Source organism: Maniola jurtina, chromosome 9 (assembly GCF_905333055.1).
Source record: "Maniola jurtina chromosome 9, ilManJurt1.1, whole genome shotgun sequence".
Lineage (NCBI taxonomy): Eukaryota > Metazoa > Arthropoda > Insecta > Lepidoptera > Nymphalidae > Maniola > Maniola jurtina.
Genome location: NC_060037.1, coordinates 170,728 through 195,905, shown reverse-complemented (window position 1 = coordinate 195,905; position 25,178 = coordinate 170,728). Strand labels below are relative to the sequence as shown.

The 25,178-nt window shown below is 39.9% G+C and overlaps 2 protein-coding genes across 4 annotated transcripts; both read right to left on the bottom strand.

The window, feature by feature from the left end:
• Nucleotides 1–2,031: 2,031 nt before the first annotated feature.
• LOC123868144 lies at nt 2,032–25,120 on the bottom strand. 2 transcript variants are annotated; one of them, XM_045910526.1, is made up of 6 exons: nt 24,946–25,120; nt 23,584–23,758; nt 22,764–22,964; nt 20,659–21,929; nt 7,538–7,543; nt 2,032–2,042 (listed from the first exon to the last, which is right to left on the bottom strand). In XM_045910526.1, exons 1-4 carry the CDS (start codon nt 25,020–25,022, stop codon nt 20,673–20,675), a joined length of 1,710 nt encoding a protein of 569 aa, XP_045766482.1. In that variant the 5' UTR covers nt 25,023–25,120; the 3' UTR covers nt 2,032–2,042; nt 7,538–7,543; nt 20,659–20,672. The 2 variants fall into 2 exon arrangements, with proteins under 2 accessions (XP_045766482.1, XP_045766481.1); XM_045910525.1 differs by lacking the exons at nt 2,032–2,042; nt 7,538–7,543 and having other exon boundaries at nt 20,123–21,929; nt 24,946–25,119.
• Nucleotides 11,652–15,601, bottom strand: LOC123868145 (DNA ligase 1-like). Of its 2 annotated transcripts, none has more exons than XM_045910527.1 (3): nt 15,396–15,601; nt 13,729–13,968; nt 11,652–12,940 (listed from the first exon to the last, which is right to left on the bottom strand). In XM_045910527.1, exons 1-3 carry the CDS (start codon nt 15,504–15,506, stop codon nt 11,882–11,884), a joined length of 1,410 nt encoding a protein of 469 aa, XP_045766483.1. In that variant the 5' UTR covers nt 15,507–15,601; the 3' UTR covers nt 11,652–11,881. The 2 variants fall into 2 exon arrangements, with proteins under 2 accessions (XP_045766483.1, XP_045766484.1); XM_045910528.1 differs by having other exon boundaries at nt 15,402–15,597.
• Nucleotides 25,121–25,178: the final 58 nt, after the last annotated feature.

The window sequence follows — 25,178 nt, the reverse complement described above, 5'->3', positions numbered from 1 at the left end:
ACGGCGCAACGACACGGCAACTACTTTGCAACTGCCATTAAAAGTTGCGCGATCATCGCTGCGACATACAGCTGCTGCGCTCTCGAACTGTGACCCAAGTGGTATTCAGGTCAGCTTGTTGTACTTACTCTACTTATTTTTAGGGGTCTGCATCTGTAGAGAAAAAGGAACCATCACAGGATCACTTTGTTATTTGTCTGTCTGTCTGTCGTGCAAGACAAATCAAGGGAATCAAAACCTATAGAGTACTCCCCCTTGACCTAGAATCGTCAAATTCAAATTCAAAATATTTTTATTCAGTTAGACTTTTACAAGTACTTTTGAGGACTTCGTCTGTGTTGGTGTTAGCTGGCGGGCGTGCTCTGCCTTTTTGGGGTCTTTTTTTTTTGTTAAAACTGACTGGAAAGCGCTCTAAGGGGGTGCCGTGCGTATGTCGGCGAGCGCCGGCACAGACGGGGTCCATACTTGTATGGTTTAACTAACTTGTTACAAATAACTACAAACTTGACATTGGCTAATCTTTGTAAAGCCAGACGAGAGAAAAAAAAAAGTACTTTTGAATCGCCAAGAGTCGTCGTCATCTATCACTGGTTCGGAATGCCTTTCCTTCTGCCAAAGCGCACTCGGTCAGCGTGGTAGACTATGGCCTAAGCCCTTCTCATTCTGAGAGGATACCTGTAGCGTCGCCCTGTCGCATCGCGATGGATGATCATGATTATGATGGCATTTTTAGTAAAGAATTATTAGCCATGCTAAACTAATGATATTCCCCTTTCCCCTAAATGTAAAGCTTGTGTTAGGAGTGAGGACGACAATAGTGCAACTGGTGGGGTTCGAACCGCCGACCTTTCGGATTTCCGTTCGCCTCCTATTCAAAGTCAAAATTTTCAAATTGAGTATACTTTCTGATTGTCGAACAATGATGTAGTGGTGATAATTAATTACTTTAACTTAAAACTATACTACGAGAGTGCCAAGCGCGCCCAAGTCTGAGAAGAGCCCACATCAAACTCAGCCGGGCAATTGAGACTATTAACATTGAGAATCTCGATCTCAGGTATTGTCGTCATTATTACCTAGAGCCATATATCTGGTGCGAGCGCCCGCCCGCCCAAATCCTTTAACTCCGCGCGGCAGTTTGGGCGGCCATTACGTGCGGGCTAGTGTCGGCCGTTAGCTAGCCCCGAGGCTTGGCCGAACACAACGCGCAGCGACGCGCGACCATATTATTATGGTATTATATTATACTCTATTTAAGCAAAAAAATGTGTACTGAAAACAACGAGTCATAGTTTGTATGCTGTGATTTCTTTTACGGTTTTGCGATGTCTAAAATAAAAATATGACAATGAAATATTTCATACACCCAAAATATGTTTTTCCTAATAACTATGATCAAAGTCAAAGTCACAGTCAAAATCATTTATTGAAAGTAGGTACAATTGTACTCTGATGTACGGAACCCTAAAAGAACGAGGCCCGACTCGCCTTTTGACCAGTTTCATTCAACAGTTTGAACTTTTGAAGTAAAGTTATACCTACCTACTTACGTCTTTGTAAGCATGAATTGTGCAATTATTGTTTCATGGACAAAATTATCTATTTCTTTCCATCGCTCGTTGTGTGTGACCAAGTCTTAACTTCTGAGGCCACGTGTGAGAATGAAAACGTCATGACGTCAACCCGACAGCGCGCAGAAGGCTTAGTTTGCGGAAATGGCGGAGATCTATTTTCTTCCTGATCGTTCTCAGAAGCCAGGATATTCTGAACCAATAAACGTTTTCTTAAAAGCTTTCTTGAAAAAACTGACTGACAAATCACAAAAATACCACCGCTTACAGTAGCTTAGACTTGGCCCAGAAAGAGATATGGTTTATATCCCGCTTTTTTGGTTCTGCAAAATCAAAGAGTTCCCGCGGGATTTGTATACAAATCTAAATCCACATCATCTACTTGGTCCAGAGATGGCTTGCATCATGCAGGGAGATAAAGAATACTTATTATCCCGGAAAATAAAAGTTCCCGCGGAATTTTTATTAAACCTTAATTCACGTGAACAAAGTCACGGGTCTTGATAGCGTAGAAATCCACTAAAAAGGATTTTCAAAAAGTCCACCGCAATAAAAGCAAAGCCGGGGCGGGTTTGCTAGTCACACTTCACACTTCACACTTCACACTAATATTATAAAGGTGAAAGTTTGTATGTGTGTGTGTGTGTGTGTGTGTGTGTGTGTGTGTGTGTGTGTGTGTGTGTGTGTGTGTGTATGTTTGTTACTCCTTCACGCAAAAACTACTGGACGGATTTGGCTGAAATTTGGAATGGACATAGGTAATATCTTGGATTAGCACATAGGCTACTTTTATCCTGGAAAATTATAGAGTTCCCACGGGATATCGAAAACCCTAAATCCACGCGGACGAAGTCGCGGGCATCAGGCTATAAAGTGGAAAAGGCCTATAATGTGTTTTATGATCGCTACCTATTGTTAGGCAGCGCCGGGGCACGGTAATATTATACATAATATTACCGTGGCCGGGGCCGGTGTTGGGGCGTGTTTATGACGCAATGAGCGTCGCTCTAGATCGCTTATGAGCGAGCTTATTAGCTTCAGTGAAATATTGAACAAGCACCGAGCACCGAATTCGCGCGTGGAAAATACAAATTATGAGCCGAGATGAATATTAGGTAATGGGTTTGGGTTCTATATCTCCAGTGGAAAAAGAAACCTTTATAGGATCACTTCGTTTTCCGTCTGTCAAGACAAGGAGAATTACAACCTATAAAGTACTATAATATAATAATATAAGGTCCATCATGAAAGGCAGGTAGCAACGTCTTATAGCACAAGTAAAGGGAAGAATTATTTGAAAACAGTGAATTTGTGGCTACATCACAAAAAAAAGTGTTTTTTCGTATACGATGATTGGAACCCTCTGTCTGTTGGCCTTACTCCCACTTGACCGATTTTTTTACTGGTGAAACTGTAAGCTTTTTATATACACGATTGAAGTAAATAGCGACTCTTACGACTTATGACGCAAAAAAGTGCAAATTCAGTGCGCACAGCGCTGCAGCCTAAAATTAAATTAATACGTCTCTTTCTATCGTCCCAGCACTTACCTCCCTCGTGGCGCATCCTTCGACGCTAGTAGCGACTGGTTTACTTATGATGTTAGGGTCACGTGACCATATTGTGAGCCCGGTTTCACTCCAAAGTCAAAGTCAAAATCATTTATTCAAAGTAGGTACAATTGCACTCCTTTTGATGGTCGAAATTGTGTACGCTACAGTGGTGATAATTAATTACGTAACTTACAACTAAAGCTACGAGGGTTCCAAACGCGCCCAAGTCTGAGAAGAGCCGACACCGGAGCATCCTCAGGAGATAATATTATTGACTCTATAGTGCACAAATTGCAAAACCAATTCTCGGGAAGGGGAATTTATGAAAACTTGAGGAGAAAACCTTTCAGCAAGTGAAAAACGAGGTAACGCGGCGATGTTAGACAAGACACGGTGCTCCGCGCTCAAAGAGTTAAATTAATTAGTGTTGCTAATTAAATTACGCTGACAGTAGCCGGAGACGGGGCAAGGTAGGTAGATACGAGTACTTTGCATTGTTTCGTTACTAACCGACTTCCAAAAAAGGAGAAGGTTCTCAATTCATCGGAATCTTTTTTTTTACTAGCGACAACTCACGGCTTTGATCGGTGAAAATAATATCAACATCAAGTTATGGCCGGCGTTCTGTGATTCATGACAATTCATGAGAACCCGTCTGGTTTCAGAATGAGAAGGGTTTGGCCATAGACCATAGTCTACGCTGGCCAAGTGCAGATTGGCAGACTTCACACGCCGTTGGAGAACTCCCTAGCATGCAGGTTTCCTTACGATGTTTTCCTTCACCCTCGAAGCATGTGATGCTTAATTGCTTAAAATGCACATAACTCCGAAAATATATTTTAACCCCAGATCCCCGACTAGGATATTAATGCATTAGAAAGTTATGAGAATAAACTGGGTTCTTTTCATGAATCTCTCCTTTGTCTTTACCGAAATCCTTATCGAAATGTGGTATTTTTTGGCTGCTCATTTCCCTATTTTCTTTTAGTCTATGGATGCAAATGGAGTTAGGTAATAAATAGCTGTACATCAGTCGCGTAGTTACAAGTTAGGCGCTTCAAGGAGCTGTGACGTGTTATCAAGTTATCGGGCAGAGGCGGTAAACAACGCTATAACTCTTAACATGGTATGTTTTATCGCTTGTTTTTCCCTTCTTTTCCCAACCTTTCTACGAGAGAAACTACATAAAAGTCGTATAACAGTTTATGTAAAAATATGAGTTCGATAGTTACCTAATGTTCACAGCTTTATGAGAAAGCTCAGTAATTCAGCGGGCGATAAAGCTACGTTATCAAATCAGAAATGAAGATATTCGTAGGAGAACCCGACTCCAGAGTAACAGACGTAGACAACGGGTAGGGTATATAGCTCGAAGAATCGATACACATTGAGGTCCCAATATACTAGAACGCAGTGAAAAGGGCAGCGTTACGCTGGCCATACAACAACTAGGTTTGCTAGCCCACACATGTCCAGCTGTGGACGTGGATCAGTTGGTGACGACTCCGACGAATTAGTACCAACTAAGTTAATCCACTAGAAGGGAACCGATGGACCCCAGCAACAAACAAATAAACACACATACATAGCTGTCAAACACTTTAAAGGTCTACCTCGTCTACGGTCTACCTATACTAATAATATTGTAAAGAGGAAATGTTTATTTGTAATGGATAAACTCTGAAACAACTGAACCGATTTCAATAATTTTCCTCTATCCAGAAGTAGCATCACCCGAATTATAAATGCGAAAATGTGCTTATTTGTTGGTTTGTCCTTCAATCACGTCGCAATGAAACCTGTTATATATATGTAGTTGAAGACCTGGAGAGTGACATAGGTTACTTTGTGACTGGAAAAATCATAGAGTTCCCACGGGATTTTTGAAAACCTAAATCTACGCGGACGAAGTCGCGGGCATCAGCTAGTAGGCTTTAAATTACATAGTAGGTATCGTGGACAAAGTCACAAGCAAACGTCAGTTTATTATCACTACTGAGCACGGGTCTCCTCAGAATGAGAAGGGTTTAGGGTTTAGGTACGCCACGCTCTGTCATATTGCGAATAGACCGTATCATACAGCTTTGAGAACATACGAGTAAAGCGAGTTAATTTAATGAAATTCCAGTGTTTATTGAACGTAACGAAAGCTTGTATTTTCGAATGTCACAAGCACTTTGTAGTAGGGATTGCAATCCAGCGGCATTTTCAATCCAGCTGGATTTTTGCTGGATCGAAGCAAATCCAGCTGGATCCAGCGCGGATCCAGCATTTATAGATTTTTCAAAGAAATGCAATATTTTTTTTTGTTTTTACTGTAGAAACTTTAATAACTAACTACTTACATTTATTTGTAGTTATTATAATGTGAGCTTTTTAGCTATAAAAAAGCGTATTATATGAACTTTTAAAAGCTTTTTTTTGAATGAAATTAGGTATGTATTTAATCAATCGAAGTATGGTAATATTCATAATTATCTTTACACTTTTGCCATTTTATAGGTAGGGATTCCATTCCATTGCTGAAAAAATTGTGAGAGCGAGAATCAATAAAATCTTTGAAGACAATAGAATCTTTGGACTCAATCGAAATAGAATTTTTGTCCTTGCAAGAAATTGTCTAAATTGCGGAAAAAGTGTTGTTTGAAGCAAGGTTCAAGGAGTATGGTGGGTGTTTTCAACCACAGCTCCTTAATTTAACGATCGTCTGTCGTGAAATATGAGGCCAAACGTTATGCTGAAGCAGCAGTGGGCTAGAGCAATTGACCAGTCTCAGTTGTTTAACGTTAACGTTATTGTGACGGTTTTGAGTAGGGGTGGCGCTCCAAAATCGATGGTTTTGAGTAATGTAAACGCAGCACCCATAGCGTGTTTGTTGGTTTATTATGCTTTACTCAACTCATGCGGTACCTACCCATTTCTCGAGCTTTTTCACTTTACCAATTTGTTTTTAGTGAATCAAACTCGTTTTATCATTTCCAAGTGGTTAGTGTACCACTAACTCTGACGTGGTTTGCGATGAATCCGCTTCGACCTTCAACTTTAATTCTTCACTATCAACTAGGATCTCCGGCTGTCCACGGAGTTTGTTTTGTAGGTCAAAATAATTTCCAGAACGAAAACGTTGGACCCAAAAACGTACCGTCCTTTCTTTTAAAGTTATAGCTGGCTTTATACACAACATTAATCTGAAATTCATTTAAGTAGTTACCTATTTTGCTAACTTTGTAGGTCACTCAGATTCTCAGATTCAGAGATTTGTAGATCAGTCTCGATTCTAATTTTCGATATAAGATTGCATACCCGATCCCAATTCCCACTTATATCCTAATCCCCACTAAAATTTTAATAGAAGTTGAAGTTACAATATAATTTCAGATTTGAGAAGCCAATCAATTACATGTTACAGTTTTATTTTACTTTTCTGAAATACATTCGATGGTTTTTGCGTAAAAAGAAAGTTAGTTACTTGTTTTTAGCTGATTGCGGATCCGCACCGCTGGATCCAGCGTCAGATGCTGGATCCAGCAAGCCCTAAAAACGTGCTGGATCCAGCTGGATTGCTGGATTGCGGATCCAGCATTGCAATCCCTACTTTGTAGTAGTTATAGGAAAAACGTAAAACGAGAGCGTTTCAGCGAGCGATGAAAACATGAAAGGAAATTAAAATTGCTTTTATCTTTGTGCAGTTTGTACTGCGCGGGTCGCTCACTTGCACTCTCTCACTAGCTTTTGTGGATATTTTAAATAGGTAGCTAGGATAATATTCCACTTTACCTTATGTAGAACTTAATAGTCTACCGGGTACTGAACCTTTCATTAAGCGATTAGGCAAGATAAAATATGGGTACCTAAGTGCCCTGACGTTGCTCGAGGGGGATCTCTGAAAATCCTTAATGAAGGGCTCCATATTACAAAGAAAGCCTATATAGAAAATCGAAAGTTTCTATACCGCCCTGTTTGATAATATAGCAATAATTTCTATTTGGTATTTTTTCTTAGAGGAGAGTTCAAGAATCCTTTCTTAGTAATCACTTACCGTTATGTTAGCAACTCTTGAGCACAATTTCATGCTCTTTGATCCACTAGTTTAAACTTTGCTTCCTCTGTCAATCAATTGTAAGAATTATTTCAAGTTCAAGAAGAATTCTATTTAGTATGGATATAGTTGCTTGTCTAAATCGTGGAAGATTTCAACAGTTCCACAAAAAACGTAAAATTTCCTCTTTTGAGATGACCAAATGAGGGTGTGTGAAGTCAACAAGCGGCGGACGGCAGCGACCAGAGACCAGTGACGGGAGGGACCTCCTCTCACACGGCTGTTAGCCCTCCCGCATGTTCAACCGCACTCTCTAACTTAAACTGCGCTTCTAGAGGGCAGGGGCGGAGTTCAACTTAGTGAACTTGTTTGACCATCTACTGAATAGGAAAACCCTGAGTTGAAGCACACAGTAAGCAATGTTATCACTACCAGAGGTTCGACGAAGACATCTAGACAGCAATCGTGCGCTAAGTCCACAGCGTCATCGAGTCACTACCTATACGCGAAAGTGTGTTTGTTATTTCTTGGTTTATTGCTTTATTGGTTTGTCCTTCAATCACGTCGCAACGGAGTAAGCAAGGGTATAGGTAAAGGCCTGGAGAATGCTACTTCTTATCTGTGTAAATCAAGAAGTTCCCACGGGATTTTTAAAATGCCTAAATCCACGCGGACGAATGCGGGGGCATCTGCTAGTCATTAATAAAGGATCATCTACTAATCTAATGAAACCCTCGATGTTCGTAATGAAAATTAGGTACCATCTGAAAATTCAGAGAATATCTACCTATTACACCTATCTCACAACGTGGGACCGGGATCCAATAAGCCGGCGGGCGGCGGGATTAGGATCGTCAGCTAAAATAACGTTAATCTCGGATAAATGAGATCATCTCTCATGTCGCAGCATCCATTCCACTCCATCTCCGTATTAGCACGCGTGATCAGAATATCGATCATTTCAATTTTGGTTCCAATGTAATTTATAGCTATTGGGAAATTCTGAAATACGAAGTTTTAATGGTTTGTGCACACACAAGGCGCGCCGAATGTTATGTGACCAGTGTTTGTAGGGTCTTAGGGTTCCTAGGGTCTTAGGGTTCCTAGTGTTCTAGGGTCTTAGGGTTCCTAGGGTCTTAGTAACACTATAAGGGTCCCGTTGGCATCCTTCGGGTACGGAACTCTGAAAACTAGATATCGACATGTGACGCTCCCTCGACTTCAGCGTACTGTACGTCTAAGTCATTTTTAGGGTTCCGTGCCCCCAGAGAACAAACCGGGCAAGTGCGAGTGTGACTCACGCACTGAGGGTTCCGTACCATCGTAGAAGATTATTTACTTTTTAACCCCCGACCCAAAAAGAGGGTTGTTATAAGTTTGACGTGTGTATCTGTGTGTCTGTGTATCTGTCTGTGGCATCGTAGCGCCTAAACGAATGAACCGATTTTAATTTAGTTTTTTTTGTTTGAAAGGTGGCTTGATCGAGAGTGTTCTTAGCTATAATCCAAAAAAATTGGTTCAGCCGTTTAAGAGTTATCAGCTCTTTTCTAGTTTTCTTGTAGAAAAGAAGGTTAGATAACCGTTAGGTTCATAATATTATGTCAATTGACAAATGTCAAGCTGTCAAGATGGACGTTGCCTAGATACATAATTATTTATTTGAAAATGATGTTTTGGAATACTCAGACACATCGTAGGCGCGGAATAGTCCAAGAAAATAGATTCAGCCGTTTGAAAGGTATCAGGTCTTTTCGGTCTTTTCTAGTTACTGTAACCTTCACTTGTCGGGGGTGTTATAAATTTTTAATTTACACTTGTAATTTGTTTTTATTTATTTACATGGCGGCCATTTTGAAATTTTTAATACCTATTTGTTAATATAGCAGTAACAGAAATCATACACTGTGATCAACCTATTATGGGTCATGACCCGTTGAGGAACGGACGGACAGTTAGGGTCCCGCTGGCACTGTTCGGGCACGGAACCCTGAAAACGACACAAAATTTTAAACACGTTTCACTTTTCGGATTGGCTTTTCAACGGACAGCGGCGGACCTTCTAAAGCGAATGGGTTTTATTTGCATATTAAGCCACTTTGTGTTCCAATGTTTCGGAATAGAATAAAATAAATCCGGGGGAGTTTTTATTTCACGGCAACTGGCTAATGTACCGGGACAGCATTTAAAATTCAACCCTGTGTAAGTACCTACCTATTATAAATTGAGATGCTTATTATTTACTAGCTGATTCTTGCGACTTTGCGTGGGTTTAATTTCTAAAAATCCCGTGGGAACTCCTTGGTTTTCTGGCATAAAAAGTAATAAGTCTTTAACTTTCCAGCTGGGTGATTCACTAACTCAGTGTTCAACAATCAATGATAGCCAGTGAGTTCATTTATTTTGACATTTACTTACTAATAAATTAATATTTCATCCATTGAAGGTTTTTCAGTGAAGCTGCAATTCGATAAGAACCAAACGATGTCGAATAATCTCGGAAGCTATCGTTCATCGTTGAATACTGAATTAGCGAATCAGCATGCAGGTCTTTAGCTACCTAGTCCACACCACACACATGCCACAACTCGTGTGCAAAAAAACCGGCCAAGTGCGAGTCAGACTCGCGCTCCGAGGGTAATTTTTCCGACATTTTGCAGGATAAATAAAACCTATAATGCATAAAAATAAATGAAAATCTGTTTTAGAATACAAAGGTAAAGCCCTTTCATATGATACCCCACTTGGTATAGTTATATTACTTTGAAAATTGAAACACATTTTTTTTTAAATAATGTAACCACAAATTCACGGTTTTAGGATTTATTCCTTTACTTGTGCTATAAGACCTACCTACCTGTCAAATTTCATGATTCTAGGTCAACGGGAAGTACCCTATAGGTTTTCTTGACAGACACGTCGGACGGACGGACGGACAGACAGACAGACAGATAGGCAGACAACGACCTAAGGGTTCCGTTTTTCCTTTTGAGGTAAGGAACCCTAAAAATCACGTCAATTCGTTGCTCCTTTGCGACGTCATTGAATTTTGAAGGACAAACAAACCAACTAACAAACACATTTTGGCATTTATAAATTATACCCATCGACTTAGCTAGGTAAGTGTAATGCATGTATGTAACGTAGTAAGTAGATAAGTTGTGGTCGCATAACTTAAATTACACCTTCAAAATTAAGTTAAAAGTTAGACAGGCACACACAGGGTTCTGTTACATAAGTTACGAAACATATGCACAAAAGTGGAACTGTTCGTAAGTTCGTCGCATGTTTTGTAGGTCTACGTTATTGGATTAGACGCGCGTTATTAAATAAAGGCGGGAAATGTTGCAAATTATGAAGCGGAGTTGAAAATTGAAATTATGGCGGCCTCCCTTCCACCCGCAACCCCCAACAAGGCGAGCTAATGTGGGGTTTTGTTTTAGGGCGAAGCAAAGAAAGTTTTTTGCAGGGTGGTAGGTAATTGAAAATTTACTTGCTTTCTTTCTGTACTCATAAAACTTCCAAACCACAATTAGAGATAGGTACATCTATCTATTATCTAATTATTGCCGCACCTCAAAACGAAAATGATCATTTTGTTGTCTGTCCGTCCGTCTGTCGTGTTTGTTAAGAAAAGCTATTAGGTACTTCCTGTTGACTTAGAATCATGAAATTTTGCAGATACAGAGGACTTATAGCAGAAGTAAAGGAAAAAATCCGAAAACCGTGAATTTTTAGTTACATCACAAAAAAAAAAATGTTTTCATGAACAAATAATAATAATAATTAGTATTTTCAATTTTCAAAATAAGATAACTTTCCAAATGGGGTATCATAATATGAAAGGTCTTTTCTTGTACATTCCGTGCAAAATGTCGAAAAATACCCTAGTACGGAACCCTCAGTGCGCGAGTATGACTCGCACTTGGCCGGTTTTTTAATTAAAACTAGAGTCGAATTCTTGGGGCGCCAGCCAGGTAACCTCCCAGTGTGCCTGGATGCTGCTGGTCCCTTTTGGATGCGTCCGAGGGGAAGAGCAGTGTTCGGGCCGGTGCGCCCCGGTAACATGGCTAATAATTTCTCTTCGGAGATATTGTTGGCTATGGCTAATGACCTGGCAGGGGGGGAGGTTTCTCCGCGTGTCCCTCTGAATAGCAGAGGGCACAGTGGATGAAGCGGAGGATGGGACGCGGGTGACGTGCGCGTCCCAAGGTCGGGGGACGCACTTCGTTGGTGCGTCCCGGAGGTGCGTCGATGGGGACCGAGCAGGTCCCCGGTGGAGGGTCTGCCTTAGCAGACGTCGCTGGCTGGGTCGCGGTTGTTTGCTTCGGCCGTTCCCGTGACCCAGTCGCCAGGCGACGCGCAGTAGCGCCGCTGGGGTTTAGTGGGTATTCCGGTCGCCTCTCGGCCGGCGAGTCCCACATACCCTCCCTCCGGGGGGGATGCGTAAATGCATTCCCCAGCGTCAACAAAAAAAAAAAAAAAAGAGTCGAATTCTTAACTATTTATTTACTTGGTCCAGAATACAGTCAGTGAGATTTTTCTGCTTATGTCTAATATTCATGCAACTTTTTTACGATTTCATTAGCTACGTAAAATGTTTATATAAGATATTTTAATTATAAGTACTTAGTCTTGACTCTTGATGATCATTTGATCACAATTTTAAACTCAAAAGCTATTTACAAAAGATGATTTGTCAATTAATATGCTTATTCGGTTTACTCTTCAATAATTTCTTGCGTTCGTTTTCCCATTATTACCCTTTCGAACACTTTCTTATCTCTAACATTCTCAGTTATCAAGAAATCGTTCGTTTTAATTGAGACGGGATTTGTCCTGTCTTCTATAATTTCTTGAATTTCTTCCTTGATAATAATCGGGTCACAATCATCATCGCCTTTATCACCGTTAGAGATGTTGGAAATTGCGTCATTTATCAAATTATCTGTTTTATTTATCACGAGAGTGTTATTTTCTGTTAAAACAGGATTCACTTCAGTTGTTACTGTATTATTTGTTTCATCTTTTATGATATTTTCTTTCATTTCTACATCTACTAATTCTCGTTCAAATTCCTCATCCATTTCCTCGACTTTGACATTAATTTCAAGCGAGTGGCTGTTATCTTGAACTGCTGTGTTAGCATCTTGAAAGACAATGTCTTTCGGTCCACAGCCATCGTTTGGTTCTAAATCATTTTCCGTTTCACATTTTATATAAAACGTGTATGTCTCCATCTCTTGGTGTTTAGAGTTCACTTGTGTTGGACGTGAAATTATTTTTTTCTTCTCTCTTTTTTCCGAAATCGTATATTCTGAGATCCTCTCATACTTTGGGATTTCTTTTGGCATTTCTTTGGGTCGGAGTTCTAGTAGCTTCCATTCTTTTTTTTCCTTCTCTTTTTTCTTTCTTTGGCGTGAAATTTTCGAAATTATTTTTTTCTTCTTTTTTTTTTCCGAAATCGTATATTCTGTGATCATCTCATACTTTGGAATTTCTTTTGGCATTTCTTTGGGTCGGAGTTCTGGTAGCTTCCATTTGTTTTTTTCTTTCTCTTCTTTCTTTCTTTGGTCTGAAATTTCTTTCAACTCTTTCTGTCGATCTTCTTCTAGAATCTCTTCTATGAGTTTTTTGCGTCTTTTCTCTTTCACTGCCGGAGTAGGTTCATCCCGACAGGCAAACTTGTGTGGAAGTACGCCTTGTTTCAGAATTAGTTTCTTAGTTCCCTTCCTGCCCATCAGTTTCCACTGTAAGTAGTTTTCCATGTCCTTTTCAAGCTGAAAGTTAAGGCACAATAGTTAGATGTGATAATGTATATAAGTAAGCAAAAAGTAGAATGTTAAACAGTGCGCTAGCAGTAGTCTCGAGGAATCCGCCCGCTGACGGCAAATCTGTTTACCTTTCAACTTTGTTGGGTGGGCATCAACACCAAATATAACATCCATAGTACTAGTAGGTAAAACAAGGTAGCCTTAGTCCTGTCTGTATGTCTATCTGTGTTCACAGCTCACACCTATTTTTAACCCCCAGCCCAAAAAGAGGGGTGTTATAAGTTTGACGTGTGTATCTGTCTGTGGCATCGTAGCTCCTAAACTAATGAACCAATTTTAATTTAGTTTTTTTTTTCGTTTGAAAGGTGGCTTGATCGAGAGTGTTCTTAGCTATAATCCAAGAAAATCGGTTCAGCCGTTTTTAAAGTTGTCAGCTCTTTTCTAGTTACTGTAACCTTCACTTGTTGGGCATGTTGTAAATTTTTAATCAATTTAATAATCTTTCCAACATAATAAGAACAAATCATCATCATCAGCCTGTGGAAGTCCACTGTTGGACGTAGGCCTTCCCTAAAGAGCGCCACCACACCCGGTCCTCAGCCTTCCTCATCCAGCCACTTCCCACCTTTATATCGTCAGTCCATCGCGCTGGAGGCGTCCCACACTACGCTTGCTTACACGCGGTCTCCACTCAAGCACTTTCCGGCTCCCACGGCCATCGCCTCTACGACAGGCTTGGCCTGCCCACTGCCACTTCAGCTCGGTTCTGCTGTGGATCAAGAACGAATACGCACATCGAAGTGGTCTTCACAGCAGAAGCGGTTGCACATGAGCGACAGCGGCTTGTACTTGGGCGGCACGCGGCCCGCCGCCTCGCACCAGCGCCCGCGCGTCTCGCCGGTGGGGATGCTGAAGAACAGCTTGTCCGGCGTGCGCGTCGTGGTGGACTTGCACTCCGGCACTATGCAGTACTTGTAGCGCTTCTTGGGCCCTTTGGGGTCGGGCCATAGGGGCGGGTAGGGTCCAGGTGGAAGCTAAATCAAAATTAATAAATATTTTCAAATTATGTACACAGTAGGTACATCATTGTCAAACACCGGTCAAGTGCGAGTCGGACTCGCGCATGAAGGGTTCCGTAGCATCGTATAAAGTACTAGCCGATGCCCATCCCTGCGGGCAGTGTCGCACTGCCCGCATGGATTTAGGTTTTTCGAAATCCCGTGGGAACTCTTTGATTTTCCGGGATAAAAAGTAGCCTATGTTCTAATCCAGGATATTATCTATCTCCATTCCGAATTTCAGCCAAATCCGTCCAGTGGTTTTTGCGTGAAGGAGTAACAAACATACACACACACAACACACAGACATACACACAAACTTTCGCCTTTATAATATTAGTATAAGTAATATAAAGTATATAAATATTATGTAACAATTTGGAATTCAATATTGTGAGCATTAAATTAGAATAATGCAGTATGATCGCAAAAACCTTCTCTTTTGTATGTGACATTTAGGTACCTATGTACTTACTACCACAAAGTAGATAGGTACCTAATTATTATTATAGATTACCTTTCATTACAAAGTGCTGCAAAGCGCAATTGAATATGCTCGCTTGACGCGAACAGTAGGTTAGGTATAACATGTAATTAGCTTGATACACATACAGTGACGATGAAAGTTGTAACGACTATTATTTCTATTAATACTTAGTTTTTTTTTTTTTTAAAGAATATTAGCCATGTTAAATGACTAATATTCCCCTTTCCTCTCCAACTAAGCGTCAGGCTTGTGTTAGGAGTAGGTACGACAATAGTGCACCGGGGGGGGTTTGAACCGTCGACCTTTCGGTTTTCAGTCCACTCCTTTACCGGTTGAGCTATTGAGGCTCAACTGAGGCTATTTTATGAGGGTTCCGTACCACAAAAGGAAAAACGGAATCCTTATAGGATCACTTTGTTGTCTGTCTGTCTCTCTGTCCGTCAGTCGTGTCTGTCAAGAAAACCTATAGGGTAGGTAATGAGTAATGACCTAGAATCATGAATTTGGTAGGAAGGTAGGTCTTATAGCACAAGTAAAGGAAAAAATCCGAAAACCGTGAATTTGTGGTTACGTCACAAAAAATATTAAAATGTGTTAATTGTTCATGAACAAACAGGTAGGTAAGTAGGTAATTAATAATTTCAATTTTAAAAGTAAGATAACTAGGTATACCATGTGGGATATCATATGAAAGGGCTTAACCTGTACATCCTAAAACAGATTTTTATTTATTTTTACGCATAGTTAATAGTATTTGATTTATCGTGGAAAATGTCGGAAAAAATACCCGAGTACAGAACCCACGACGCGCGAGTCTGACTCGCACTCGGTGTTATTCTCTGGCAACGCTTGTCCGAGAACGACATTCATGCGACCTAGTCAATAGGGACCCTGATAAAGCAAAAACTGTTCCTACACGTACCTCAGTGTTCTTATCTTCGGCGTCTTGGTTCGGACCTCCGGGCTCTTGAGGCATCAGGACAATTAAAGGGTAATTCACTAGCACGGGGTTAACATAATAATTCATAGCTATCTAGATTTTACAAAGGCGTGTGTGACGTTGGACGCCGAGTCGGCGCAATGAGCGTGCGCGAGCGGGGCGCGGGGCGCGGGGCGCGGGGCGCGGGGCGGCGGGGAGCAAGCCGTGACGTCACCGCGCCAACATGGCGGCCACGCAGCTGACCCAGCGCAGTGTGAGACCCAGGACATACGCGACGTGCGGCGGCGGCGGGCCGTCCCGCGTTACATGTACAACTCACACTTAACGGGAGGCTAGAGGAACGTGGAACTAGGAAGACAGGTACCTATATGGCTGACTTTTTAGGGTTCGAATCTATGATAGTCTAGTGGTTAAGACATCCACCTTGTAATCGGAGGTCGGTGGTTCGATCCCTAGCTAGTTATGTGCGAACATCGAGAGCAAATCTGCACACTTGTGAGTTCTTCGATGTTCTCAAAGGTGTGTGAAGTCTGCTAAACCGCACTTGGCCAGCGTGGTAGACTATAACCAAACCCCTTCTAATTCTGACTGGAGACCCGTGCTCGTGCTCTGTAGTGAGCCGGAGATGAGCTGATCACGATGATGATGATGATCCGAAGGGTGCCAACGGGTTCTTATTACTAAGCCTCTGCTGTTCGTCCATCTGTCTATCTCGCTGTCGGCGGGCTGTATCTCATGAACTGTAACAGGCAAAAAGGTTAAAATGTTCACAGTGCGTCAAGTGCGATTTGGACTCACACACGAAGGGTTCCGTACCATCGTATAAGAAATAATATTTTTAGGGTTCCGTACCTCAAAAGGAAAAAAAGAAAGCCTTATAGAATCACTTCGTTATCTGTCTGTCCTTCTGCCCGTCTGTCATGTCTATCAAGAAACGTATAGTTATCATGAACTATGAATTAGTATTTTCAATTTTCAAAGTAAGATAACTATACCAAAAATCAAATTCCTTAAAATTAAATACCTAAGTACCCACCTACCTAGGTACATAGGGTACATACTTTTGCGATACGAACGATACGAAAGTCTGTGGACTCATGTAGTTCTGCCGTACTGCTGCCGTCGCGCTGCTTGAATGGCCAGACCCTTATTTACCTGCCTTCCTACCCAGGTTTAGTAGACGCAGTGGGTTGGTAGGTAATCCGTTTATCGCGATCGCGGCAGCTTTTTTCGGACACTTCAAAGTCAAAACAAAAAGGAATAAGGATTAAAAGGAGTTACTTAATATACCTACCTTATTATTTTGTACTAACACAGTACCTAATCCATACTAATAATAAAAATGCAAAAGTGTGTCTGTCTGTCTGTCTGCTACCTTTTCGCGGCCCAACAGTGTTAGCTTATATCCCAGGGATGGACATAGGCTACTACTTATCCCGGAAAATCAAACAGTTCCCGAGGGATTCCTAAAGACCAATCCGCTTAACCGATTTGTATGATATTTGGTACCGAGGTGGCTTGCGTCGCTGTAATTGACATTTTTTTTTTTATTCACTATAGGTAAGCGCTTGACCACAATCACACCTGATGGAAAGTGATGATGTGGTCTAAGATGGGACGCGTTTACCTAGAAGGTGCCTATTCACTCTTGTTTTAAAGATACCCGGATTGTAATTGGTAGGAAACACAGGACATAGGCAACTTTTTATCCCGGAAAATAAAACAGTTCCCGAGGGATCTTAAAAAACCTAAATCCACGCGGACGAAATCGCGGGCATCCTCTATAATTATTAATTCTATCAACAGCTTCGAAGTCCAGAACATAGTTCTAATCCAGCATAGGAAGAATTCAACCTTGTCGGGCAACAAACCCGACTTCTTACTCCAAATATTGCGACTTGAGAGCGTGAGAGATTCCTGAAGCTGCAAAAATCTTAAAAAACCGGCCAAGTGCGAGTCAGACTCGCGCACTGAGGGTTCTGTACTCGGGTGTTTTTCCAACATTTTGCACGATAAATCAAAAACTATTAAGTAAGTATGCATAAAAATAAATAAAAATCTGTTTTAAAGTGTACAGGTAAAGAAAGCCCTTTCATATGATTAGTTATAGTTATCTTAGGTACTTTGAAAATTGAAACACATTTTAATTTTTTTTTTTTAATGATTAGGTACTCAAAAATTCGTGGTTTTCAGATTTATTCCTGTACTTGTGCTATAAGACCTACCTATCTGCCTTTCATGATTCTAGGTCAACGGGAAGTACCCTATAGGTTTCTTGACAGACACGACGGACAGACAGACAACGAAGTGATAAGGGTTCCGTTTTTCCTTTTTAAGTACGGAACCGAAAAATTTTTTGTTCGTAAAAAAATAATTTAACGCAGGTTATAAGATACTTATCGAATAACCAATTATTATTGTTGTTTTATTTACAATCTTACAGTAATTTATTCGGCAGATCTTTCGACCGCTTTCCTATTGCGATCTCCAAAAAAAAAAAAATGTTCGTGACGTTGCCGCTCTTCTGTGATCTTAGCTTGATCTGTCACCGCACGCGAGACAGAGACGACTGTACATTTGCATTTGCGTCTTTCAGTTTCGCGCGTTCTCTTTCTAACCGAACATAAGACCCAGTACACATGAGCTGAATAAAATTTTATGATTCCGGATTTTTTTGTTTTATTATTTTTACTCTGAACCATGCGTAAGGTATAGTAATAATCGTCTGAATTATAGGGAGTCCAAAATAGATCGAAATGGTTCGTATAATATAACCACACTGCAGGTGCATTGTCTTCGTTTCCTGATTTGGTAAAAAATTTTCAAAAGAAAAATAAAACCGATTTCAAAAACCAAAAACACTAAAAAGTAGAAAATAATTTTTGTTTAGCTACACATGTAATGTACCTAGGTATGAAGTCGAGCGAGCATATTAAAACAAAATTAGAAATCCAAGAGTGAAGCTCGCCCGACTTCATACCTAGGTGCATTACACGTGTAGCTAAACAAAAGTTATTTTCTACTTTTTAGTGTTTTTGGTTTTTGAAATCGGTTTTATTTTTCTTTTGAAATTTTTTTATTTCACAATTTTTAGTGGTCCCACTGTACTATAATATGCTATGCCCAGTTAAAACCCTACTGTTTACTAAGCTATTACAGTGATCGCGAGCAATTTGCTCTTATCCATTGAGGAGTTCTGTTCTCCATCTCCGAAGATATTCATCAAATCTTCACCAAAATATGGGACCACCTGCACAGTATACCCTTTCAAACAAAAAAAAAAAAATTCCAAATCGGTCCAGGGGTCTTTGAGTAATCGGGGAACATACATAAAAAAAAAAAAAAAAAAAAAAAAAAAAAAAAAATCCCGACGAATTGAGAACCTCCTCCTTTTTTGGAAGTCGGTTAAAAATAGCGAATGTCTAGAAAATAGATTAGATTGTTGATCGAAAGATCTTTACAGGGGAACCAGTGGCCTAGTTGCGAACATACGGCAATGCATGTCGATGGCACTTGTTCAGCAATTATGGCCGATAACTGGATGGATGACCAATTTTTTCTTCTCCTTGCTTCGGAGAGCGCGCGGGTCCTCGAGCCCACACCATTTTTAACCCCCGACCCAAAAAGAGGGGTGTTATAAGTTTGACGTGTGTATCTGTGTATCTGTGTGTCTGTGTATCTGTGTATCTGTGTCTGTGTATCTGTGTATCTGTCTGTGGCATCGTAGCGCCTAAACGAATGAACCGATTTTAATTTAGTTTTTTTTGTTTGAAAGGTGGCTTGATCGAGAGTGTTCTTAGCTATAATCTAAAAAAATTGGTTCAGCCGTTTAAGAGTTATCAGCTCTTTTCTAGTTTTCTTGTAGAAAAGAAGGTTAGATAACCGTTAGGTTCATAATATTATGTCAATAGACAAATGTCAAGCTGTCAATGGACGTTGCCTAAATACATAATTATTTATTTGAAAATGATGTTTTGGAAAACTCAGAAACTTTGGATCGTCGGGGGTGTTATAAATTTTTAATTTACACTTGTAACCTAAGCCTCTATCATTATGTAATTTATAAAATGGGGTCACGACCCTCATGAATGAATACGACGCAGAGAGGTTATCTAGCAGAACGGGAAGAGCATTCAACATCAGATCATTTGGGTAAAAAATAAGTCACATTATAGGTAACAAAAAATTGCATTTTATTTCTAAATCACAGACGAGTATTTAAAGTAGTCTTAAATACTAGGTATATAAATCAAAAAGTTATTCAACTTCTCAACATTTGATGACAGAAAAAAAAAATACTTTTGTCTAACCGAACATAAAATCTATACATATAATAAAATTGTAGAAAAGTGGTGTCTGTACAATGGAAATATATAAAAAAAAAGTAGCAGGGGTTATTATTATATCGATGCCGAACCCGAAATTGTAATTAATTTTTTTTTTGTCTGTTTGTCTGTTTGTCTGTGTGTTTGTGCACGCTAATCTCAGAAACGGCTTATTCGATTTAGATACGGTTTTCACTAATATATTGTAGTAAGCTTCACTTAGGATTTAGTGTTTATTTCATGTCAATCGGTTCATAAATAAAAAAGTTATGTCAATTTAAAGAATCACGGCGTCTCGCGCCTGAGCGTCCGTGGCTATATAAAGCGCGAAAAGTCACTATTCCACGCGAACGAAGTCGCGGGCACAGCTAGTAACTTAATATAAGTGAACTTCTCGCATAAAAACAAAAATTATTTCAATCGCCATTGAATGTGTACGTACTCGTACCAAGTTATAGTTTTTTGGAATATTTTACTTAATTAACTTTTATGGCTTTTAGCCCTTAACCGGCCGGTTTGACTACACTGTTATCAGTCTCATTATCGGCTTGTTTGTTTAAAAGGGAGCCAACCACTGTAGGTATTTGTTTAACTTTTCTTAGTATCATATTAAAAGACAACAGGTCCCCAGGTACAGGTACCGGTAAAGCCATGCCACCAAGCGTTTTAGCGTTTCGGTGTGATGCCGCGTAGAAACCGATAAAGGGTATTAAAAATTATGGGTTGCCGCTATCAGTTCAGACTGCATCATCATCTATCACCACGTGACATCGCAGTTAAAGGCTAGTAATGAAATAATAAAAAAAGGAATTTGCCACAATTATTAATAGGGCTAGAGTGATTAGCTTCTTGTCTATCTTTTTCAGCAGCCGTGCTCAGAATGATCAACAGATTCAAATATAATTTACTTAAACATAACATTTATCTACTAGTCACTAACATTTTCAGTTTTAACGATAACTGGTTGGAATTGTTCACTGTCTTGCTCACTTTTAATTAAAAAGTTTGTTGTACTATTATCATTTAAAGCCAAACACTGTTGTGTCACTACTCCTTCACCAATAGGATCACTTTCAAACAGTAGTCTCGTAGAGGAAGGTAAAACATTACTTAAATAATATGTTTTAGTATTGTTCTCGTTTAGAACTACGCTCGAAAGTCGCACACCGCCAACAGAAAAGTTTGACGGCACTAACGTAACTAGTTGTGTGGTTCCGTTTATTGTCGATGCTGCATCATACACCATTAGAGGTGATGATGTTGCAAATACTGGTGTCGCGATCTGTGGCGTTGTTGCAATGTGTGGTGTTGTTGCCAATTGTGACGTTGTTGTAAATTGTGGTGTTGGCAATTGTGACGTTTTTATTAATTGTACTGGTATAGGTTGTTGGGTCGTTGCTACGAATTGTTTGGGATCTGTTGGTATAAGTTGATGCGTTATAGCTGTAAATTGTTCCGGAGCAGTTGCCATGGATTGTTGCGATATAGTTTTAAATTGCTTCAGAGCTGCTTTTGTAGGTTGATATTGCATTGGTATAGGTTGTTGTGTTGTTACAAATTGATTCGGAGCTGTTGGTATTGATTGGTGCGTCGTAGTTTTTAATTGTTCCTGGGCTGGTAGCATTGGTTTTGTTGTGGCGAATTTATTCGGAGATCGTCGTTTAGATTGTCTCGTTGTGGTTTCAAATTGTTCTGGCCCTGCTATTGAAGCTTGCGTTGAGATTGTGAAGTTTTGTGGCTTCATTAGAGCTTCTCTAAGTTTATGTCCATCTTTATCTCGATCCCAACTGGTTCGCGTATTTCTCAGCTTGTTATTGTATAAATTCTTATCGTAAGTCCTAAGAAATTGTGAATACTGATCATTAAATTCTTTTTCAGTCTCACTTTTGGCCTTGTTGTTTTCGTGTTCAATCCCTTCTTCTATTATTTTTTTGGTTTCCACTTTTCTTGGTCTTTTAAGGGGTTGTGAAGACTGATCTTTAAATTCATTTTCACTTTCAGTCTCACTGTCTTCGTGTTCTACTATAATTACATCGTCGTCCAAATAACTTTCCTGTTCTACTGAAGAAGTTTGTTGTTGTGGTGGTTGAATATGTGGGCCTTTCAAATTTAGCAAACCGTCGAAATGTTTGCTTGTTCCGACCAAACTCCATTGCAGTTGGTCTTCAATATCTATGGCCTGCTCCTGAAAAAATAGATTATGATTTATGATTGAATGAGAACATCGCTATTGTATAACATAGAAAATATAAAATCCTACTAATATTATAAATGTGAAAGTGTGGATGTTTGGATATTTGCTACTCAAACCCACAAGAACGGCTGATCGGATTTGGCTGTTTGTAATGGAGATAGACATAAGACACACTGGTTTTTCACCAAAAGTGCGAGTCGGACTGGAACACGAAGGAGTCCGTACCATCATACCAGAAATCTTAAACCAGTATAGTAACAAGTTGATGACAGGCAGCGCCATCTTGATGTGATTTAGTAAACTAATAACTTGGTCGGAATTACATCTTTAATTTTTTGGTGATGTAAACACAAATTCACGGTTTTCACATCTTTTCCTTTACTTGTGCTATAAAACATTGCTTCAAATTTCATGACTCTTAGTCAATGAGAAGTAAACTATAGGTTTTGATTCTCCGGAATCATCAGACACGGGTTTCTTTTTTCCTTTTGAGGTATGGGACACTAAAAACAAAATCCAATATTTGAAAAAGGTAGAAGGCACATTCGATAGCCTTATCGCTACTTTCAGACAGCCAGCGAGAGAGATTTTTAATTTGCTCTTCATTTAACAGGAAAAATTTACATTCCACAGTTTCAAATTCTGAAACTGTCATGAGTTTAGGTGGATGTTGCACATTCTCTGTATGCAGCTAAGTAGTAAGTGATAATAATTATTATTACATACAACTCAAAACATTATTCCCCTTTTGGTGCAGTTGAACTGTAGTGTATATCATGAAGTGAAAATTCTGAAAAATGTGGCGGAAAAAATACTAGTGCTTACGCTAGTGGATTCCGGCTTTGGTTCTGTGCGAATTTGGTTTTCAATCACACAAACAATATCGTCATCTTGATAAATGTTCCTTTGTGGAACCTTTGGTTGTTCTGATGAATGTGGTATTTGATTTTCTATTATACATACGAGATCGGCATCTTTGCCGATGCACTCTTCCTCAATAATGATAGTATCGTCATAGGGACCAATCTGCAAAATTTTGTGTATTGAATAGTCATTTTTAAATTCTGAAATAACAACAACGCAACAGTAGAATAAATTCATACTTAATCAATTTTTTTTTTGTTTGCCGAAAGTTTCCCTGTCTGTCTGTCTGCTAGCTTTTCACGGCCCAACTGTTTAACCAATTTTGACAAAATTTGGTGTAGGGATAACGTGCATCCCGAGGCCGGACATGGGCTTCTTTTTGTACCAAAAAAATCAAAGAGTTCCCACGAGTTTTTAAAAACCTAAATCTATGTGGACGATGTTGTGGGTACCATCTATATGGTGCAAAGATACATAGTTTTCATCTCAGGCATGAATTTAAAATCCTGAAAAATCAAGATATTACTTTTTAATCAAAGAAAAACGGGATTTATACAGGTACATGCGGACGAAGTAGTTGACATTACCATAAGAAAGCTCAGAATCACTCAGCATGCGATCGATATGAAGACCTATGCTCGGAGAATCTCAACATGATCATTTGATTGCTGGATTCAGGCGTGGCATGTCAAAATCCCTACTAGAGACCTATGACCAGCAATGGATGTCTATCGGTTTATAGTGATAATGATGATCAGTAATGTGGGTCAATATTGCTTACGTTTATGGTCGGTATAGCTGTACTATAAAGGCTCATAGCAGAACTTTTTTCGTAACCCTCAAAATGCTCAGAGCAAATAGCGCTATTTATCCTCGGCTTATAATTGGGATTGCACCTCTCCCTGGCCACTATTTTAACCCATTGCTCGCGCACTGGTAGTGGAACTGTATGAAATCTGTGAAAAATCAAGAAAAGAAAATTTTTGTGTATCCTCTATCCGGCCCATGAAAAACTTCTTCGAATGTTGTCAAATATTGAAATCTTGGTTTTGAAAGTAATAGGTTTGTAATCAGTGTAATGTAGAGAAAACCCCAAAATAGTTTTTTTGCAAAATCTAGCAGCTGAAATATGCAGCAAGTAGGTAGACCTGCCTACGTGACAGCTTTAATTCTGTATGAAATACAGTTACAAAAGCCGGTGCCATTCGCGCAGTCTTACTTGGCCGCCCATAAATTAATCACCAGTAGCTGCATCACCATCGACGCTCCGCTTTGATGTACGCTCGCGTTCGCTGTCTCCGTCACTCGACAACCCTCGTTTGAAATTCAGGAACTTCAAATTCGTATCACACTAATATTATAAAGGAGAAAGTTTGTATGTGTTTGTGTGTGTGTGTGTGTGTGTGTGTGTGTGTGTGTGTGTGTGTGTGTGTGTGTGTGTGTGTATGTTTGTTACTCCTTCACGCAAAAACTACTGGACGGATTGGGCTGAAATTTAGAATGGTAATAGATTATAACCTGGATTAGCACATAGGCTACTTTTTATCCTGGAAAATCAAAGAGTTTCCACGGGAATTTTAAAAAACCTACATCCACGCGAACGAAGTCGCGGGTATCAGCTAGTCACACTAATATTATAAAGGCGAAAGTTTGTATGTGTGTGTGTGTATGTTTGTTACTCTTTCACGCAATAACTACTGAATGGATTTAGCTGAAATTTGGAATGGAGATAGATAATATCCTGGATTAGCACATAGGCTACTTTTTATCCCGGAAAATAAAAGAGTTCCTACGGGATTTTAAAAAACCAAAATCCACGCGGGCGAAGCCGCGGGCATCTTCTAGTAGATAATAAAATATAAACTTTTATCTTTTAATAATTCGAATACTCAACAGTGTAGACTAAGCCTTATCAAGCAAGACTATATTATTATATTTTGGTGGTGTATGAGCGCAACGTGACACAGCTCCGCTCTCGTGATTGGTTGAAATGCAGTTAGCCGTTCGTTCAGCCAATCGCATTCGTTGCAGCGTCACGCGCTATGTGACAGTTGACATTGACAGCTACAAATCGATTGGTGATGAGGTTATGTTACTATTTCCGGGTAAAGAGTTTGTTTGTTGTTATAAAATGGTAACTTACGGGTAGAAGACGAGTCCCGGCTTCGGGTTAGCGCCGCCGCTTCGGTTGCCGCAGCAGCTGAACGCACACTTGGGCATTGTCGATGTTTGTTATCAAACAGCACATTCGATTCGCGCCGCGCACCAATGGCGACTGTGTGCAGAATGGAGCAGTGTTGCCAGCATCAATTTTCACTTTCCTCATTTTTTTTTAATTGTTTATTACAATTTTTGACGTGACAACGTCTTATAATT

Bases quoted from the DNA above. Each gene is read 5' to 3' on its own strand.
- LOC123868144 (XM_045910526.1), bottom strand. From the start codon at position 25,022: ATGCCCAAGTGTGCGTTCAGCTGCTGCGGCAACCGAAGCGGCGGCGCT. The intron at 23,759-24,945 runs GTAAGTTACCAT...GATTTTTCACAG, and splicing joins CCGGGACTCGTCTTCTACCC to ATTTCATACAGTTCCACTAC. The intron at 22,965-23,583 runs GTAAGCAATATT...AAAATTTTGCAG, and splicing joins CAGCTATACCGACCATAAAC to ATTGGTCCCTATGACGATAC.
- LOC123868145 (XM_045910527.1), bottom strand. From the start codon at position 15,506: ATGAATTATTATGTTAACCCCGTGCTAGTGAATTACCCTTTAATTGTC. The intron at 13,969-15,395 runs GTAGGAACAGTT...ATTTTGATTTAG, and splicing joins ATAAGAACACTGAGGTACGT to CTTCCACCTGGACCCTACCC. The intron at 12,941-13,728 runs GTGCGTATTCGT...CTTAACTTTCAG, and splicing joins GCTGTGAAGACCACTTCGAT to CTTGAAAAGGACATGGAAAA.